Source organism: Ptychodera flava, chromosome 6 (assembly GCF_041260155.1).
Source record: "Ptychodera flava strain L36383 chromosome 6, AS_Pfla_20210202, whole genome shotgun sequence".
NCBI lineage: Eukaryota > Metazoa > Hemichordata > Enteropneusta > Ptychoderidae > Ptychodera > Ptychodera flava.
In genome coordinates this window covers 34,054,633-34,076,216 of record NC_091933.1, presented here as the reverse complement: position 1 = coordinate 34,076,216, position 21,584 = coordinate 34,054,633, and the positions used below count along the sequence as shown (strand labels likewise).

Sequence of the window (21,584 nt, the reverse complement as noted above, 5' to 3'; positions counted from 1 at the left end):
TTTGATATCACTGGACGGGCAAATGGTTTATTATTCCATTCTCGCAGCGTGACACCAGCAACATATCACTCGTTAGTCTGCACTGCCATGAATAGATTTAAAGGGATTTGAACAGTTAGGTAGATTAGCAGACAACAAAGCTATAAAATCATCGGAAGTGCTGACCCAGACCGTACAAGTGTTATAATGCACAAACATATGGAAAGATAGAAAGAGACAGGCAGTGTGTGTTTTTGAGTGTGTGCGTTTTGGAGCGCAGTGCTATGGCTGGTAATGACGGAGGATTATATGCATCTATTAAATACTCCCGGCTAACATTACGTCAATTTCAATGTTTAAGTTATCTTATCGCTACTTCATCACCAATGTCAACAGTTCGTCCTCTAATGAACTAATCTTGCATATAGAATATCACTATTTTTACTGTTATTGATAACATATAGCACACGAGAATCCCGTATACGAATTGCTTTGATAACTACACAATTGCATCAGTCTGGATAGGAGTATGATTTCAATACGTGTTGATAAAAGAAATGGTCGTTTCTTGCTTAGCTTATCCACATAAAATGAAAGCAAGTTGTTTACAACAATCTTTGGTTATGTACATCTCAGACCATAGAGCAGTGGGTAGATCTTAAAATTATTCATAATATCCACCAGTGTGCATGGGAAATTTTTTGAGTTTTGGAAACATCAGACAAAGTCGCATTTTTGGGATTGTGTCTCTTGCTGTTATCCCTTCAGATGGCCATTGCATAGTATGAATTCCAATTATAGTGCTCCTATTTATACCTGGATCGCGCTTTATGGCGTTCAGACAGTGCAACAGATATGTGTGAGAGGAGTCCCACATCCCAATAGGTTAAGATGGCTCGTGTGAGACAGACTCCATTTCCAGATTCATGTGAGACACTGAATCTAAGCCCATTGGTGCGTGGAATTAATTTCCTCGCGTCCCCTCAAGTCACTGTATTTTATTGAAAAAACATATGTGTCGCTAATGATTGTTTCCTTCCCCTTAGAAAAATATTGTCCACATTCACCCAAATTAAATGCTCTATGAAACGTGTTTGTACTGATTACAGTTTGTTTTTTCACTGATATACACAACAGCATCGAATAATTATTTTGCGACATGCGACATCGTACTTGGTCAATCTTCAGATTGGCTGATTTGTCACTCCCACGCTATAATATCGGTTTTACAGAACGTGACCTCTCATCAGTCATTATATTACCATGCCCTGTCCATCGCGTTTTAATTGGTCGAGCTGAACCACGTGATAGCCCACAAATACAAAGTAATGGTTTGTTTTCATGCCCGTGAATATGAATAATATCGTAAACATAGTAACTTTACAGCTAACACGAAAATTGTGATTTGTACAAAATTCATAATCAACCACAAAAAATTGACCATTTGTCAGCCAAGTTTAGACGCTATTCGGCAAGCCTCGCCCATTAATTTTTGGCTTTTCTCTCGCCCTTGCCCGTAAATAAACGTTAATGGTCAGCCCGGAGTTTGTTATTTCAATTATATTATCAACGTACCCTGAAAAACTGTCAAAATTTACGAAAATTTCCCGTGCGCACGACAACGAGGCCCCAGAACATGTCAGTGAGTAGTGCGCATTGCAAACATTTTGCAAATCCGGAGACAGCAAATGACCAATGCGCATTCGTCAAACGAAAATATAGAGTGGTGAATAGTTGACTCACGCGACAGTACAGAGTGGGAGAACAAATCACGGGCGTACCAGGGGGCTGATTGCCACGCTCGACTCTGTTGAAAGCAATTCACAGTAAAATCGCCGAAGGGAGAGGCTGCAACGGATGAGTGCGAACATTTATCACGTACTGCTTCTCCAAATCAACAATAATAATGATAGGTTAATTGGGAGAATTTTGAACTCAAACTCATAATTTATTTTGCAAGATCGCCATCAAATCTCGTTTAGCACGAACGCCACATCTGTCCCTAAGCTTGTCAGCCTGTATGTATGTATGTATGTATGTATGTATGTATGTATGTATGTATGTATGTATGTATGTATGTATGTATGTATGTATGTATGTATGTATGTATGTATGTATGTATGTATGTATGTATGTATGTATGTATGTATGTATGTATGTATTGCCTTACATGTAGCATTGTTTGGAATCTTACCTTTTGGAAAAATGAGTAGCAACTCAACGAAGTTATCATCTCTCTTTTTCTTTGTCACTGTTTCAAATGAAAGTGATTCCAAACTTGTACTTGAAATGTTTTATACATGACCGTATAAAATAATGTATGGTGGAAGTCACAAATTGTCGTCATTCGTTGATATAGGAATTTCAAAGGAGTTGTATATCTACCTACATGTAGTGTGTCGACTTTAAGCGATACTGAACACTTGTTAAGGAAATGCGTTGCTGAAGGTCAATCACGAACCTTGACATTCATTATGTATCTACGTTACGCGCTCTAAAGATTTGCTATCCATATATAGTTGAACTTTCATATTTTAACTGCCGTCCATCTTAGTGTTATTGAGAGTTACGCTTTCTTTTGCGAGGCAGTAAAACCATATAAAGCCTTCAAGTCATTTCCCTGTGCTTTCTCCAGCCCTCGGCTGTGAAAACATGTCAATCGCATCTGCCCATGCCCATCCTATGTGGATTAAAGTATTGTTTACAGATTAAGTATGTCTAGTCCCCCTACAGAGTGGCGTTACCCAAGCATACTTAAATTGATCAGGAGATCTTAAAATACATGATTCGCAAATATCTTTCTTAGATCAGTTAATGTGCCTTTAGGTGTGAGTCTTTTGAGGTTCTTTTTGTGAGTCTGCTATGTCCGATGTGCATAACATGCAACAGAGGTCTGTGTCTGGCAGACTTCTTTGAACATATAAACCTCTACACTGGATCAAAGAAGGATAAAAAGAGGTTATAAATACATGAAAAATCTAGGATTTTCCTACGTAAGTTAAGGCTAAACAAAAAATAACTTTTTGATAAAAAAAATTCAGGATCAATATAACAGCATCAGGCCGATATTCCTCGGCTCTTTCGAATCCTTTAACGATTAAGGTATCGATCGAGGAAACGGTTCTAAATACAATTCAACATGGCCTATCCGGTTAAACGAAAATTTGAAAGTAGAAATGACGGTTTTGTATAAAATTGCTGACTTTATTGCCGTAGAGGATGACGTGTAGCGACATTAGGGAATCCATCAGACTAATTACTACTTCTTAGTTTTTGTTTTGGCATCATTTTACAAGTGGTATAGCCACAAACTGATGACGTCAAAATCGCCGTATACACAAACTCAGACGCCTTGTAATTACGGCACTGACTAACTAATATAACTTTCAAATAAACTAAATGTCCACTCTTCCTTCCTGTTGCTTTCACAATTTTCGACAGCTTAGTTTTAGTGTCTGATGAAGCACAGTGGGGGTCAGGAATTGGGGTTAGCTGACCAAATTGTCGGAACGGAGCGAGCTAGCTAACCCAAATGCCTGGCTCCCACTACTCACCCGACACAAAATCAAGCAAATGAAAACCAAAACACAGATTCTTGGGTTAGGGTTAGTTAGTTCATGTAATCGGGGCAATAATTCTGTCTCATTCTGGGTACCATGTCATCTGTCTCACATTTTATTCATCAACTTTGTTGTCATGTCCAGAATGACCCCGACGGCAATGGCCATATTGAACTCTTTTCAATCACATACAGCAGTTGCCAAAGACGGCACACTATTACGTAACAGAACTCAGGGAACATTCAAATGCAAGTAGCAATCAGTATGACGGCCAAAATAAACTTTCTATGTATAATTTGCGTTACTTCTTCAGCAGACCAAAAGTCATACCTGTGCATTAGCTCAACTCGTTATTGATTGGTTTAATTTATGTCGAGAAATTTGTTTCTTTTATCTTTGCGATCATGTCCCTGAACAGATTAGTGGCCCTGCTGTATTGTGGAAATTTATAAATCAACGGATGTGAAACTAAATCAGTGATGAATCCAAGCTCAGAAAGTCCAAATACAGCTGGAGCGACACTCTGACGGACATTGTGTGTTCGTAGTCATCGGTCACGATATTTCTGCTAGCTTTTTTATTTCTGTTGACAGGCGTGATGCCAATGCTATATAGCTTTGTTCATCATGTGGCGGAAGCATTTTGTTGTAAAGCCGAAGAGTGGTTGTCCCTTGTTCAACATATTGCAGTTTTTTATCCTTTGAGTCTACAGCCCCATTCATTGTCCCAACACTGGCATAACACCATGTTGTGCCAAAGTTTTGGAACGGTCTGACAGCAGATGACATCCCAAATTTTACCGCTCAGGAGGTCGCCGTTGATGTGTGACACTTGAAATGCACAAACCAGACGAACAAATGATTCATTGCTAGTGACAGTATATGGACACTTAATAACACATTGGCAGCCGATTTTGTGCTGTAATTAATTCACCGCAGCAATTGGTCGATTTTTCACAATACAATTTTTGTGACATCTTCCACCATTGTTTTTAACATTTTCATTTAATATAGCGATGAAATATTGCATTTCATACGTTTTCAGTGATGGAAAACTTTAATATAAGCACTAATATGACAAAAAGTAAACATGACTTTGGTATTGTGAAAAAAGAAGCAAACGACAAAATTCAACAATAAATATCAAACACGAAGTATTCAATATTATCCTCAACAACCACACTTTTGAGTAACTGTGCAAATGTGACAAATGGCTTGAAAGTATACTGAACCAATGACAAACCTATATAACAAACACGGCAATGAAAAGAAAATAAAGAACAAAAATAAAGTAAATATATTGAAGAAATATTAAACCTGCACAACAAAAACAGCAATGAAAAGAAAAGAAAAAACAAAATAAATAAAGAAATAAATACAAGGCCAAAAAATGAATAAAAAGGAACAACAAATATCAAAATCAATTTCAAGTCGATACAAATGAAGAGCATAAATTGGCATGAACGTTAGGCGTGTGAAACTGAACTCTTCACTCGTTCGGAAACATTTTGTCTAAGAGTTCCTGATCAGACCTGAAAGAAATAATGAACCTTGGAGTTTCGTAACGGGCCAGAACAGCTGAGATTCCGAATTATCAAATGTGTTCATAAACTGATAAGATCGACCCTCCCTTAATGGTTGGCGATTATCGAAATCAATTACATGTGAGTTGAAATGAATGTCTTGTCATTTTCGCTGTAAAACTGAAGGCATATCTTTTTGTTTGTAATGAATTTTATTAGTAAGCTGCTTTTTGCTTACGTAAGCAAGAAGAGAGTTTATTTGATCTTTACTTGTAAGTGTTATACAGTAAGAGCAAATAGTTCACGGGTATGTGTAATGCCTGATATCGACAGTTTCTTCAGTAATTGGTAGAATCGTATCGACTGAAATGTCATGGTGTGAGATTACGTAGCGGTAGATGTGTTATCAGATTGGCAACAGAGATTAGTCTCAAAACTATGGAGAGGAGGTCGAGAGGTACGTAACAATGGCAAAACGTTCGTTGTGCACATTGCAGCCTGTGGGATGAACGGTCGAAATGGCACATGCTAATCTGAATGAGATGTGTGCGAATTGACCTGTCTTGAAATCAAACCTTAATTTCAGTTTCCATTTGCAAGGAAATGTCTTTAATCAAGAGAGATATTTAATGTATCTGAGTGGAAAGGGGATGTGTTCCGTGTGATTACTTCGCGGCTGTAAGACATGTAAAGGAAATCCACGTACATGATGCATGGCGACCTTTCAGACTCAGATGTTATTCAGTGTTACAGCAGCGCCGTACAATACGTGTATTATGTTTTCCGACGCCCACAACTTGCAATTGCCTTGATTTCTGACACATCTGCAGCCAATATTGTTCCGACGCCGTCACCAGTAGCGAAATTGCATGCATCATTTCTTCCTGGAAATGTGAGATTGTTTAAAATTGGTCGGCGGGAGCTATTCATAGAATCAAAACATGAAATCTAGTCGATATATATAATCTTCAATGCTGCATGCTTATTGTAATAATTGGAGTTGTCAGCCTCATGTGAGGTGTACGAGACGTCTATATGTAAACTTCATTTTGACAAGTACACCCTTGAAACGTATAGTTCAAAACGTCGGTGTTACGAAGCACGTGTAAATAGACCGTGCACTAAAACTGGTGGCATTTCACACACCGTTTAGGGAATAATTGCGGTTGCAATTGGAAACCAGATGCGCAATGAGTGGTTATATTCTGTTCATATGCAAACTTCGTTTAGCATGATTTAAAACACCTGATGTCCTCGTAAGTTGTTATTGAGTTTCCAATAGAATTGCAATTGATCGGCCCGAGAGTGGGTAATAAGTTTTGTTTTAAAAGGGAAGAGACACTTCTAAAATATCAAGCAGTCCTCCTTTAGGATATCAATATTTCTAGCATTACGGGGAAAACAGGCACCTTGCGATTACTTTCAGAAATTGGATATGCTCAGATGGGTGAAAACCAATTGTAATGCGATGGTCTAGTTTACATAACCTTAAGTCACGACACAGAAGAAGGCTGTATGTCGTCAATGCGCACTCTATTTTGACAGTCTAAGGAAAAAATCGCTTCAAAGCAGCTGATGCGTGACTCGATTACGGGTTTTTTTCTCAAACGACTCATCGAATCAGTGGGAAGTATTCCAATCTTCAAGGTACTTGTGGCTGTGCTGAAAAATAACTCATGTCCTCGAGACTTTGAGGAGAGGTATGGATATTCTGCTGCAAACCAGATATTAAAATGACCAAAGACCTTTCTATGCGCACTCACATTCGCTTCATATAGCGAACCTCTAGAGATAGATACGAGAACGCGTAGCCCTGATATCGAGAATAATGAAACAGCTAATGAAAAGAGAGCAAATTTTCTCATGTATAGCTTGAAGTAGTAGAGCAGAGAGGTGTAGAATTCCTTGTCAAAGGCAATAATATGCAGCGTTATACGTGATGACCCGATAGTGCTCAAGCCACTGCCAGATGATAATATAATTCTGCAGGATCTTCGTCGTCCGTTGCACTTTTTTGTTACAACAAAAACTACGGAAAAATAAATGTGCATTAATTTAAGTTAAGTGGGACATGCGCCCGCGAATTACATACGGCTGTGACATCGTTATTCCGCCGCAGATATGAGGCTCTGTAACGGCCGGCAATCTTCTCGAAACTTGAAGCGCACATGATAACGTTAAACGGCGCGTATTTAATTTATGTATTGCGAAGAATGGAGCGCCCTAATGATGGCCAGGGGTAATAATACGTCAACAGATCACCCGGAGGTTTGTATATTTTGCAAGTCCTATTGGACAGCTACTGCGCGATGATACAATTATCGCAAATGTCGCGGTTAACATGGCGGTTGCCCGCTGCACAGATCGTCTGATTTACCTCACTCTGCGAAATACGCACTTTGATGTAACGTGTCCGGGGGACCACCAGATTGAAACTGACACGACTTCAGTTCCGAAGTTGGTGAAGGAAAGTTTTGGATGTACTTGTAAGTCGGTACGATGGTTGATACGCCAACTGTACAATATCCCTAAATGTACGTGCACGTATCTATGGAAAGTATAGCGTTACACGAAAGATAACACACTCTGCAGCGGGTAGCCCGTTCATCTAAACTCAATTTAATATTGCAAATAATGGTGAGATTAGAAAACTAGTTTACATTTTAGATGAAGTCGATAATAAAGACACACGTCATATCCACCAAAATTGATAAGAAAAAATAGGCTATCCGGCAACACATGTACATCATTGAATAAATCAATGATGCCCTAGTTTCGTTCAACAAAATTCTCATGGTCTTTATTTAATTGATGTGTTTCTTTATGAGTTAGAAGAAGTACGAAAAAGTACAGGTAACGCTGTTATTTGTGACAACATGCGTTTGAACTGTAAAATAACCGTACATTTTCCCTCTCGTTCCACCGCGCATGAGCGCAGACATTAAAGAAAATTTAACATTGTCCATCTCCTTTAGTTTCAAAGCCCATTATAAATGCTATGTTTCCGCTTGTATAACTAAAATGGTCATTACGACACGTTTCGTTGGACTGATATCTGCGATCGCTGTATCAGTGTTTGATGGAAAGTATTGTGTGTTCAAAACTGCTGTTAATGAGCCATTCTTTCGTTATAAAGCGTGGTATTCGTTTCGTGTAACTCGCATACCGATTTAAGCTCTCGTAACAACGATAAGAATACTCAAACGTGCATCCCTGAACGACCATTCATTGGACTGTTACCATGGAAACATGATAGACATCGTCATATGTTCAGTAAGCCGGCTGGTAAACATCAGTTGAGTTTGGAAAATGCAACATTCCTTCAAAAAAGGTTCGATAATGTGTACAGGTTATAAATACTGGACCGCGACATGCCGAGATGTTATAAGTGCATCCCTTCGCCTGCCCTTAAAACTGAATTTGGCAGCAGCGTTGTCTACAGCTTGGGAAAATGGAGAGGCGGCCAATTTACATGACACGCCATAATTCACGCACTAGTTTTGTTCTGAAAATGTATTCTTTTACATGCTTATTAATATGTGAATAAATCGATCGAAAACAGAGGGGTGGCTCATCGCTCAAAATCCCCTTTCGGAAAACCTTTGCGTTGTACACCTGATTATGGCAATAACCTATATCATGTCAGCATTAAAGCGAAACCTTCTTTACTTGCATAAAGGCTTTCATTTAAGATCAAAACTGACAAATAGCATCACTAAGCAAATCCAATTTGTGAACAACAGCAAAGTAACCCTTCACCTGCCAGTACAAGTGTGTGCGTGGCCGTACGTGCGATTATGGAATCAAACGTACAATTATTTACATTAAACCGCATCACCGTAATCTTATAATTTGCTTCCTTTTAACTCCCAAACTAATCAACATTTTTACAAAAATACAATGTCTGATTATCAATATCATTCCCATCAACCGTTTCCTGCGCGTGCAAGTATATGTTTGCTATATACCTGGTTATGGAATCACCATTACAAATTTTAATATTAAACCATCATTTGGTGTATCAATCTGCTAGACTTTCATTTAACTTCTAGGCCAACCTGTTCTATTCTATTCTATTCTATATATTAAACATAAATGCAAGTTTGTGGTTGACAACGTAGAAATCACTAGCAAGGTTTCACAAGCGCGTGTACACATACATGTATATGGCTTTAAAACTGGTCATAGAATCATCTAAGTATACAAGCACTAAATTAAATCTTCCCATCATAGTCTTTTTGCAGGCTTTCATATAATTTACAAAAAATCCAATTTGTGATAAACGTCAAAACACAAACCATTGTTTGATGATATCTCCAATTCAGCCCGAGGGTGTAGTTCCTTCCGTTCTCCCGTTCCTCATATGGTTCCACAGTCATTGTCTGGTAAGCTGAACTATTGTCCGATCCACACGACCGTTGCACGACATCGGGAATAGAAACTCCGAGCTGCCGTCAATAGACGTTCCTCCGTAATCCTTCCTAGAGTTCATGTGTCGGCATAGTGAGGATCGGCGTCGTTAGACGTGTTCTGAACAAACTGTGCATTCTTTACAAAATAAAACACTGTTCTGATTTCATCTAATCACATCGAGCAAAAAATATCATTCTGACGATTTGTTTTGCGATTTACTGCCTCCTATCAGGGGATATAAGACCAACTACTGGTCACTAAAGCCATACAGCATAAATACGCGTTTTAGAGAGAAAAAAAAACAAGAAAAACATGATCAAATAAGATAATTATTTATTAAAATAAAACGCTGATGGCGAGTACGTGGTGACGTTATAGCGTCCTGACGACGTGTCGACAACAACAACGACACTTTGTCACCGTTAGTTACAAAGATGGTCTTCCAGCTGTCTTTTACCTTGTGAGGTCGTGTTTGACAGTACTACAAATTTGTAAAAATCCAATTCTATAGAGTTCAATGTGCTTAGTTCGTCATCAAATGATGCTTGAAATCGAGAACGTTGTTTTCGACTTTAGTAGCTCAATTAACTGAAATCGTTGACTGAAACCCAATTCTAAGCCGAGAACATTCTCCATAAATTCCGTAGGATTAAAAAAAAGCTGCAGTTAGTCCCTGTCAGCCATTGTTCGTCTTGATTTGCGGGAGGACGTCAAGCGCACGCACCCGGACACGGTATAGGCGGATTAAATTATGCCTTTAACAGCACAAACCTCCGCCATCTGCGTTCGCATGTTTAAAAACACGGTGTCACGTCTGTTATCGATGCATATCACTCGGCAAAATATAGAGATATAGCACATCCACGCCGATGTTGGCCACCAGACGAATGTGCGATTCCACGGGGAGGTTCACTACAACGAGCAACTGTCTTTCAGTTACCTTGGTTTATAGGTAAAGCGAAGTTAAACTCTCGATAAAAAATCATTTGCTGTTCTCTTCACTTCTGGCAAGTCATGCAAAAGGCAGCAGCGAAGGCTTTCCGATATTTTGAACTCAGTGCGTTGTATATAATCGGGTTTACCGAAGAGTTAATTTCAAGGAAGTAGGAGGCTACGTTCATCACGATAAACTTTTCACACTCGAAAAACCATCTGTTCTGCTGATTGTAGTTGAAAAGATGATCGAGTATTTCGACAAGCATAGGCACCACACACAGGAAGTAAATAGCAGTGGTCGCCATGCACAGCCTCACAATCTGTTTTTCGCGGCTTCTGAGAGCGTGAGTCGTACTTTTATTTCGTGCTGCCTTTCTCACTTTGTGTATGATCAGGTAGTAGAAAACGCCAGTAACCAGGACAGAAGCTAGTAGCACGATCAAGAAAATCAGCGGGCCGATGAGGACGTAATTCGTCAGTGTCTGATGGTAGTAGCCAAAGGACTGCAAGACCGTCTCAAGAGACATGAGCAAGCTGAAAAACCAGATCGCGCTCAGAATCTTCACCACGACCCTCGGTCGGTGCAATAGTCCCTTCTTGTACAGCACAGGCTTACAAACAGCCAGGTATCTATCCAAAGCCAGCACGGTAACCGTAAGCAGAGACGCAAACTGCATGATTCGATTGAGAAAGAGACTCAGATAGAGGACGTTCATATTACTTCTGAGTGGGCACATGTCCTGAAGGAGATGGCAACACCAGACTGCCCAGTGAGTTGCTAGATGCATCACGTCGGCGACAGCAACGTTGACCAGGTACGCGTTCGTGACGGTTCGCATAGAGCGTACCCGGAGTACGACGAACATGAAAGTTACGTTTATTGGTATTCCGAAACTGGTGATGGTCAAACCAACCATTCCTTGTAGTCTGCTGTTCATACACGGACTGGAAGCGTTATATAAATCCCAGGAGTCGTAATAATCATTCGGGGCGTACGACAAGTTCGTCGCAGACGTAGAATACCGTAGCGACGTCTCCATTGTACATATCAGTCTGTCTCCCCAATCAGGTTGTCATTTATAGCGCTGCTGTGAATAGTCTAAACGCAGCACAATTGCCGTAGTTTATATTGCCGATTGAAAAAAGGAACTGACGCAGTACAGCGATGAACTATGGGTACCTCAACTGAAACGTACTGTTTCCAAGGAAACGGGCTTTAATCATGGTCTCAAGATGCTATATCATTCGTAGGAGTGAATAGCAGGCATTTTGACAAATGTTCAATTGCATAGGTGATATTATTGTGGAATTTTGTCTGAATTTCCATTGAGTCTTTTCAGACCAAAACGATGCCAAATCTTCCTAGTTGATTGTGGCATATTATCTCTAGGCAAATAAAATATTCTCGTCGCTATGTGGACCGTAATGTAACAGCAGATCTTGTAAAATTGCTGGTTCTCCTAACAAATATACGTTCGCGAGAAATAGATTGTGTACAATGTCTATACGCTGATACGACGATGTGTGTACAAACCTTCAATTGAAATTTGACCGCTGGTCGAAAGACCCGATTTTGGAAACTATGTATTCAAAAGAAGGCATGCAGTCAGTTTTATAACACAACAGGTTCGCTGATCGGTAAACGGAAATCTCAACTGTCTATTTCATTCTTGAATTCCAAGACTCGTAAAAACCGCATGAAATTCTCAACAAGGGCTAATATCATCTCGATCCAAGTTTTATGCCTCTAGCGCTAAGCATTCAAACTTGAGAAAGATTTCAACTTACTGTGACGTTTTGACGATTTTTATGCAATCACGACACCGCTGTTCACGTTGGTTTTCGAGGTGCCCGAATGTACATTGTAGTAGATTCCGTCTTGGTTTTTTAAGCACTTGATTTTTAGGTGAATATGGGGAAAACAACCGATTCTTGGATTTGTAGGTGATATGGACATTGAAATTTATTTATTTATAATTGATAATGCTCGATTACAAGATGTGTTACCTTGGGACTCAAGAAGCTGAAAATGAAACACCTGGCGACTTTATTACGAGTCAACGTCTGATCAGACCAATATTCCAGAGAGATATCAATAAAGATATGAGGAAATCATGGTGTCTGCAGATTATTCAGCAAATATAGCCACGCTGTGGACGTCCTAATTCGTCGTTGGCGTATTTCCTAAAAAATTGAAACGCTGCTAAATCGGTACCACATTTTCCTCACAAAAATAGAATGTTTCAACGGTATTAATGCTAAACTTTCCTCAAGGAAACTTAAAACCAGTTTCATCCGAAAGTAAGAATAAAAATCAGTTGGTGTCAGGTTGCAGAATTTTGTTCCAGAAAAATTCAATATTTGACCGATGTTTGAAATTCAAAATGGCCGCCATCCCCTTGTTACCATCAAGGGTTATTCATCAACGTGAGCGCCCCAGGATCTGGAGTGTGTCATTTTCCTATGAAAATTGTATTGACGCTTACCTGCACCCACCTCAATATGTTCAAATATGATCGGTGTCATTGCCGTCGAAAGCAAGGCTGTAAAAGTGACACACTTGCTACTCTGTTCAAAGGTGGGCGTCAAATTTGTCTGATGTCAAACACATAACAAAGCGCCCATTGAAGTTGCTCTACTGTGAGCAATTGAATTTTCGATTTTGAAAACAATCAGACATTCCAACCTTTATTTACTCTACGAGTATTGAAATCAGCCCCACCATGAATTCGAATATCTGTCCAGTCGAATATCTGAAGCGCATTCTACCCGCGAAACGTTCAAGCTACTGTCCCTGTGTACTACACGCGGAGGATTGTCTAAAAATATGAAGTTTACAGATCCTGAGTTTATAATGCAACGGCATATTTCAAAGTTTTCGTATCTAGAGACACCTATTACCATTTTTTTTAAAACATGTTAAGAATCCCCCAAAATATTCTACGCATACAAAAGATACATTGATATCAAACGCTTGTTTAATATTTTTACTTTGCATACGAGCTACAGATGCGTATAAAAGTTTCTGACAGAAGACAGAATCGAACAGCCTGAGCTCAAACGGCAGTAAGTGTGTGATGCAAGAGCTTCATCTATCAACTGTCATGAATAGCTTGTACATTCGAAAAGGTAACGCTGCCGATGTTGTGAAATCACACCGCTATCTCTCTTGTTTTGTCAAATTCGATGAGTACGATGATTTCTTTGCCCTTTGTTTCATTTCTAACCCGATAGTAAACGCTGTATTAGTTTCTTGAAACCCCATACTGCAATTCATAGTTTTATTTCATGTTCCGAATCGGTAGATGTTTCGTTAACACTACTTCTTAGCGAAAGCAGAGCTTCAACACGAGTGGCGCTCTTCAGATCGCACAGAGCGTTCATGCGTGAATTTAGATCTGTCAACACATTCATTTTTTTCGTTTAAAGACTCCACTGTAACATTTTTAATACTTTAGATCGAAATTTCCGACAGCTGCGTTAAATGTTGTCTTGAACTATGGCATCAAGTTAACCCTGCAAACTTAATGAGTTGATTTAATCGTGTGCCTGCACATACTAATTATGTTACAAGTTGCCCATTTGATCAAACAAGTACTAGTAGCGGGATGTTGAGCTTTAGTTTCAGGAAAAGCAGACATAACATGCAAAGACCGCCTTTCAAATGAGCATAATATCCTCGGATCATAAATGACCACTTCATAGCATCCACAATATCAAACGACTCTGCTTTGTAAAGCATCAAAATCATGATGATAATGATGATAATTCTATGATGATGATGATAATGATGATGATGATGATGATGATGATGATGATGATCATCATCATCATCATCATCATCATCATCAAATTATCCTTCAATTATAGTACTATTCGTGTCTTAACAAGTCACGTAACGAGAAAACAGACAAGTCTAGTTGCCATTGGCTGTAGAAAAGTGACATCCATTAGGGTATTTTTACACGGAACAGCGTGAGTATGCGGACTGTTATAAAAAATCGATTACCTAGTCTTGATTCGGGCTATAACCCCCCGTTTATTTCCTCTCATGACCATGCCTTACAAGAAAAATATCAGCATTTCCCTCGGATTGTAAAGGCCCTTGGAAGTATAGAATCATTCCTAGTAACGCACAACCCCACGAGGAAAAACACGGGCGCTTTGGTCCTCATGACTAGGAAATAAGTTTTCACTTAGTCTATTATAGGTACCAAATCGTCCACTACTAAACTTGTGCTTAAACGGTAAAGAATTCAGCATCTAAAACCACTTTGCTACACTAAAAGTACTTCTTTAAACTGCCAAGGTAGTTGGATGACAGACAATGGAGATAAACCAAACTTAAGTTAACTAAGGGTTAAATGTAATTATTGTTCATGCTATACATCCGTAAACGGCAACCCGCTAGATTTGATTTAGTTTTACGTTTGATGGCCTTTAAACACGGATGAAACGCTCTGTCTGAAAAGAAAATGTGCGCGTGATTACTTTACTCCACAGAGGCGCACAGTATCATCCCTAAGAGCGCTTTACGAAATTTATATTACCGTAAATGATATTCGCAAGAGTTTAATCATTGTCAAAATCCGCTGTGGTCAACATAATGTATAGCTCTCCTGCTTGAATCTTGTAACTATGGCAATGATTGCAAGTCTCTGCTGATATTGTAGTCAGTTTACAAGCAACCGGTAGAGATTCGCTTCTCAGAAACATTTCTGCATGGAGATGATTATCACTAGCCAAGACTGCACCAAAGATGGCTGACGATCTGAAAATTGCTCCAAGATACCCAACTCTGAAACTCGTTCACTTCATGGCTATAACTGTCCAGACATAATGATCGCTCTAAGGAGGTTTAGCTCAATGTGATTTATCGACCCTTTAGCATAGTTCTTCTCAAAGAGTCATAGCATTAGCCCTGATTTAATTAGAAGCAGGGATCGATTAAACGGTCGGTAAAACAGCATGTGGCATTTCATATGCTTTAAAAGCCGTCAACGAAGACTATATGAAGAGTGGCGACCTATTTCACATCCTTTACTGAGAGATTAGCCGTTTCCAATTACAGAGCTTGGCGGTTTTTAAATATCCCATTACCTATTATTTTCCGCAAAGTAAGTCGCGATCGGATGACCAAATGCAAGGCTTCCCAGACGATTTTGTTTCCATTAACGTTGGCTATACCAAGGAGAGTCGACTTTAAAGTGAATCGAGGATATTTTGGCGAAGCTAATGTTTTGATTAGTAGAAAGAATGAAGCCTAATGTACTTGCTTATGTTTCACGCATGGAATCTTGAAAGCCACGTAGACACTTCAAGCATCAGCAATGGGAGGCGACATACGACAAGGAATGGCAACCAGTATGACTGCCTCGCAGTGTCGAGTTATTACTGGAATACTAAGCAAATCTTCTCTGTGCATCACGGCATTATAAAGACTTTCAAAACCGTGAAAATCCATGTAGATCTTATATAAGTACAAACTTTGAGGATCTGTGTGGGCCTTGTACATCTACAAATTGTATTTCTTAAGTTAGCACAGCCTTCAAGTGTGCAATTCCTACAAACTAGTGTTTATGTTAGCCCCATTTGTGAAGTAATTTAGCACAGTTATATACGCTGTCGCCTTGACTCTTTTCTATTGTGTATACACATCACCGATAGGCTACTATGGAAAGCTATAGCTGTCTCATGATGTATGAGAACTATATGTCACCCCAATTAAACATTACACGATGCAGATATGACATTATGTGATGTGGTTATAGCATTATGTGATGAGGTTATACAATTATGTTGTGAGGTTATAGCCTAGTGTGATGATGACATGCCATTATGTGATGAGGACATGCCGTTATGTGATGAGGACATGCCGTTATGTGATGAGGTTAGCCATTATGTGATGAGGAAATGCCATTAAGTGATGATGACATGCCATTATGTGATGATGACATGCCATTATGTGATGAGGACAAGCCGTTATTTGATGAGGTTACGCCATTATGTGATGAGGTTATGCAATTATGTGGTGAGGTTATGCAATTATGTGGTGAGGTTATAGCCTTATGTGATGAGGTTATGTCATTATGTGGTGACATTATAATCTTATGTGATGAGGTTATAACCTTATGTGATGAGGACATGCCATTGTGCAGGGCTCGAAATTAACTTTTTACCCTGGTAGTCCACTTGGGCTACCATTTTCTGAAGTTGGTAGCCCAGTGACAATGGCTGGTAGTCCATGAATATTTTAGTTTAGGGATACTGTACTCGTCCGAGTATAAGCCCCGGTTCAGCAACACAAAATAGTAGTAAAACTAGGGGCTTCAACTCGAGAAACCCCATGTTATGTATCACGAACGCTTAATTTATGCTAATTTATGTACATTTTAACACTTTCAAAATCGGCTTAAACATCCAAAGAAATTGTAACTTGAGTAAAGAAAAACAGAAAAAAATATTCTCATGATCTTTATGAACTGGCATGCCTTGTTACACCCGAGTCCTATATACAGACCGTAATGCATTGGTACTGATCGACAACCATAAATAAAAGACAGCGAATCTAAGCCAAGCTTAACTGATACAGTGTTTTATATTACTATTTCAAATCAAACTGATTACACAATCTCTTGATACAGAAGTGACAGTTTTGTGAAATTTCAGCATCAAAACCCCAAAACTTGACACAAGCACGTCTTGTATGCTGCCGATCAACAGCACAGTGTGAACTGGCATGCAAAGACTGCACATTGAAAAGCAACTCAAAATTCTAGTATCAAACGCTCTGCATCTTGTGAAAACAACAACATAGCGGTGAAAGTTGTAATAGTCACCAGAAAAAAACTCTTCACATATGAAAGGATAATTGCTTCAAACAAATGAAACTGAATGTTGACTGCATTTAGCTCGTCCCAAAGTGACGGACATCGCACGCCAAGTATTTCATGCCCCAGGCTTTGGTAGTGCGTGTGGGCTACCATTTCATGGACTTTGGGAGCCCCAGAGAAAAGTTGGTAGTCTGTGGACGCGGGACTACCGCTAATTTCGAGCCCTGCATTGTGTGATGAGGTTATGCAATTATGTGGTGAGGTTAGCCAATAATGTGATGCAGACAAGTCATTTCACTGTGTTGTTATTTCATTATGTATGCCAGACAAGCCATTACGCTGTGGTGTTGTATCTTTAAGATGTTGACGCTGGCCATTACATCATGGTGACTCTTCATTATGATGTGATGTTACTTCTTTACGATGTGATGAGGGCGCTATTTTCTTGTCATAGAGGGCGCTCAATTTCTAAGTAAAATGGTGGACGTATCACGTTCTCTCCACAAAATGGAGACATATAGACATACAAGAACAGCGAATTTGTCAAGTTTCTTCCCCAGATTTCAGGAGGAAAGAATTGATAGTACAACCATATTGTCCCTGACCGACGGAGATTTGAGTCGATTAGGAGTCACCACCATACTTAGGCGATCGTGTGAGACTTAGAGAATTATGTAGATATGAAGCATCAAGTGAGTATTCTTCCAACGACACAACTGGCTCTGGTACTAGTGCTAGCTGCAAAATTGTAGCTCTACGGTGAGGCGGTCGGTGAGTTTTGGTTATTGCGACCTCGCTCACCAGTAGAGCTACAATGCCGAAGGCCCTGAAGCATACAAAATAAGCACGCTGCACATGGCACGGCATTTTGATGTAAAATCCCATATATTTACTGCATTTGGTCGTACTGATTTATCACTACTGAAGATTAAACACTATACTACACTAACCTTGTCGTGTATTGGGTTTGATATTTGTTCAAATACGTCTATCGCGTTCCAAAAACATTTCTTGGAGCCGCCATTACCAACTTCCGGTAATGGCGGCTCCCAGAAACACGCTCAATGTTTGGAACGCGATCGACGTGTCTGTGCTAATACCAAACCCCATAAACGACAAGGTTAGTGTAGTACCGTAGGGAGCGATCATTTCTGTTTTTGCGTCATCAGAGTCTAGCGGAACACAGGCGAAATCGAGGAATTCGTGCAAAGAAATGTAAAAGGACATGGACTGGACAGTTTGTCCACGTTTGTCTGTCTTGCTGACCGTGACGCCAATCAATAGCGTCCTATCTTCCGAGATAAAACATACTAACTCGAGCTGGGTTGGGACACAGGTATGTTGAGTTGCCGTCCGGGGTTGCCGTGTAGTATACCCCTTCTATCATACTATACGGCAACTCGACGTACCTGTGGGTTGAGACTGAAACGACTAACTTTAGACAGCGAGTGTGATAGTAGAGACTTGATGGACACCTTGATGTCTGATGCTGGGTTTCCACAAATACGTTGTTGAATATAAATTTTCATCATTTGTGAGGAGAAAGAAAAACATGTTTTGACTTGTGCAAAGAAAGTACATATTAGGCCTTAGAGATGTTAAAAATACCCGTATGTATGTATGTATATATATATATATATATATATATATATATATATATATATATATATATATATATATATATATATATAAAACAACATGAAGTGTAGGTTGAACTTGATTGGTTAAAAAAAACATGTATAACAGAGTGAACTGTTGACAGTTCAGAATTTCTTATGTCACAGTGCATTTGTATGTTGTATAGCTTGCATGAGGTAGGGACTTGGGAGTAGGCAGTTGTGAGATTTTTTAAGGCAACACCAGTTTCATGCTTAGAATGTCAATCATATTCTTGGTTTAAAATTGAAAGCAAATTAAGTACAGACAGAATCAAGCTGAAATATAGAACAACAATTGTTTTTGTGCCTTGTGATGATGTTTAGAATCATTTTGACTCCTTCGAAAATTGAGTTGACAATGTGAATTTGAATCCCATCCAAATGTTAAGATCTGGTATGAATATTACTTGTATATGCCTGTTATCAGTAAATGTGTCTAAATTGTCATCACCAGTACGGTTAGTGATTTGTAGATGTGGTTGGGACAGTGGCGAGAAAAATGTCCAAATTTTTGTACTTGATTGAGGTTTTCACTCAAAGTTGGAACACAAGCTTGGAAGGTCTTGCTATTGATTTTATCAGATAGATATGCAAAAATGTTGTATTTCGTAAAGAATCAAATAATCAAAGCACCCATTTTGATTCAGCCAAACTTGTGTTATTTGCTCTCATATCAGATTTGTGAGACAAGCTTTTAAAACTCAATTAGTGTATTTTGAAATAAATTCAAATTGTTCAGTCTATAAAAACAAAAAATGTTACTTTTAAGGTGTTATACATCAATAGTCAGGTACCTATAACCACTCAGCTAAAAACAATTAGCATTTTTTTACTTTTTCTTTGATGATTTCATCACTGAAGGTTTGTTTTGTTTCAGAAATATCATCAGTAAAATACCACTAGGAGTGATTACATTGACAACAGCTGATTAATTCCAAAACTTTCACACTTCAAATGTATATCCACCGTACATAGTTAACTTGTGTTCTAAAATCTGTGGACATAAGTCTACATCTACTTTGCACTTTTGAAATGAAATAACAAATCTGTCTATAATAGGCTGTCATAGTGGTGATTTCTCTAAGAAAGTGTTTTTGTGGGTCATTTGTCAAGAGCGCTTGGTTACATAATCGGCTGGCAAATGTGCTCTCTCTGTAAGTTGCTATGTTCAGTGGAGCTCCACCTTTTTACTAAGTTTAATAAACGTGTTATACTAACATACTGGTTTTCACAGTGATATGTTTATCGTTGACATTATATAAAGTAAATGTTGTTTGTATTGACGTTTGTGAGTTGAATGCTGCTATGGTAAGACAACTAATGAAGACAGAAGTAACTAATAAAATAAAGTCCAGCCAGGTGACATAGTGTGGCCATACATTTATACACAGACTTTTTATAATATGTAGGACAAGACCAAATGACTGTCATACATGCAGTTAACTGTGAAAGTTTCTATGAATGACCTAACTTTGCAACAGTGTTAGTAAGCAGGCAACATAGGGCATTAAATCCCACTGGGTGGAAATGTAAAATTTAGGCCACTTCACTTTCTTGTTTCTCATCACAAATATCTTTTTGAATTTGTGTACTTTGAGTAGGGTATAGAGTATTTCTAGAAACTGGAAACAGATACCTTTGAATGAATGCTGTCACAATGTGTACTGAGAGACTTATTACAAAACTGAGCGGAGTTGTTATCTTATGATTTTTACATGATTAAGGATATGTGATTTGATCATCAACAGAACCTTTACACTTATAGTTGAGGGATACACGATCATTACAGTCCGAAGTGGATTGATGTTAAATATCAATTAAAATCTTCAAAGGGATCATTTGCCCGAGCCACCGTCAGCTAGCTATGGTCCTGCACAATTAGGACTTCAGGACAAATAAGGGATACCATATGAGTGGTATTGTACCCCCGCATACTCTTAAATCATACTGTATATTAATTAAGGAACTTAGCCGTATTGTTGAAAGAAGGTCGACAATCACTGAAGTTCCATTCAATCACGGATGTAAGGCTGCATGTTTCGACAGTAGCAAAACAAAATGTCAATCAATCTTCACATGGTTTTATAAACATTTAAGACTTTTATCATGACCAACCACGCTCTAATTCGAGGAAATATGATGCTTTAATGAGAAATTTAACTATGTTTTGTGTCAGATCTCTAATTTATGTAAAAATGTTGCTGAATCAAAGCAAGCAGTTTTATTGACAATGTTGGCTGCATTGATTTGACTAGTTTTTGATCAAAATAATGGTCACTTTGGTCAAACTTTTAAAAAAATCGATTTCATCTGTTCTGCGTTTCATTTACCACATTTCATTTTTATATTTAATATTAGAAAAAAATATCAAATAATTTATATTTAATATTAGAAACAAATATCACTTGATCACGTATCACAAATATCTCGTAAAACTAGACAATTACTCATGATTATCGCAAACAAACATAATGAATACTTGTTATGTGCATTATAGTTACCTTTGCCGAGAAAGACCAAAGTTTGGGCAGCCTTGTCATTCAAAATTGTCAGTACAATTTATTGACTAATTGACTAATGTGTGGAAACCATCAGCTGATGAAGTTGACAAAATAAATATTCTGCATGAAGGGGTATGCTTGGTACATACTTCGTGAACTTAATACGCTGATACTGTACACAG

General features: G+C 38.7%; 1 protein-coding gene across 1 annotated transcript; it reads right to left on the bottom strand.

Annotated features, from left to right (window-relative positions):
- Positions 1-10,472: 10,472 nt before the first annotated feature.
- LOC139134456 (somatostatin receptor type 5-like) lies at positions 10,473-11,450 on the bottom strand. Its single transcript, XM_070701316.1, has one exon. It carries the CDS (start codon positions 11,448-11,450, stop codon positions 10,473-10,475), a length of 978 nt encoding a protein of 325 aa, XP_070557417.1.
- Positions 11,451-21,584: the final 10,134 nt, after the last annotated feature.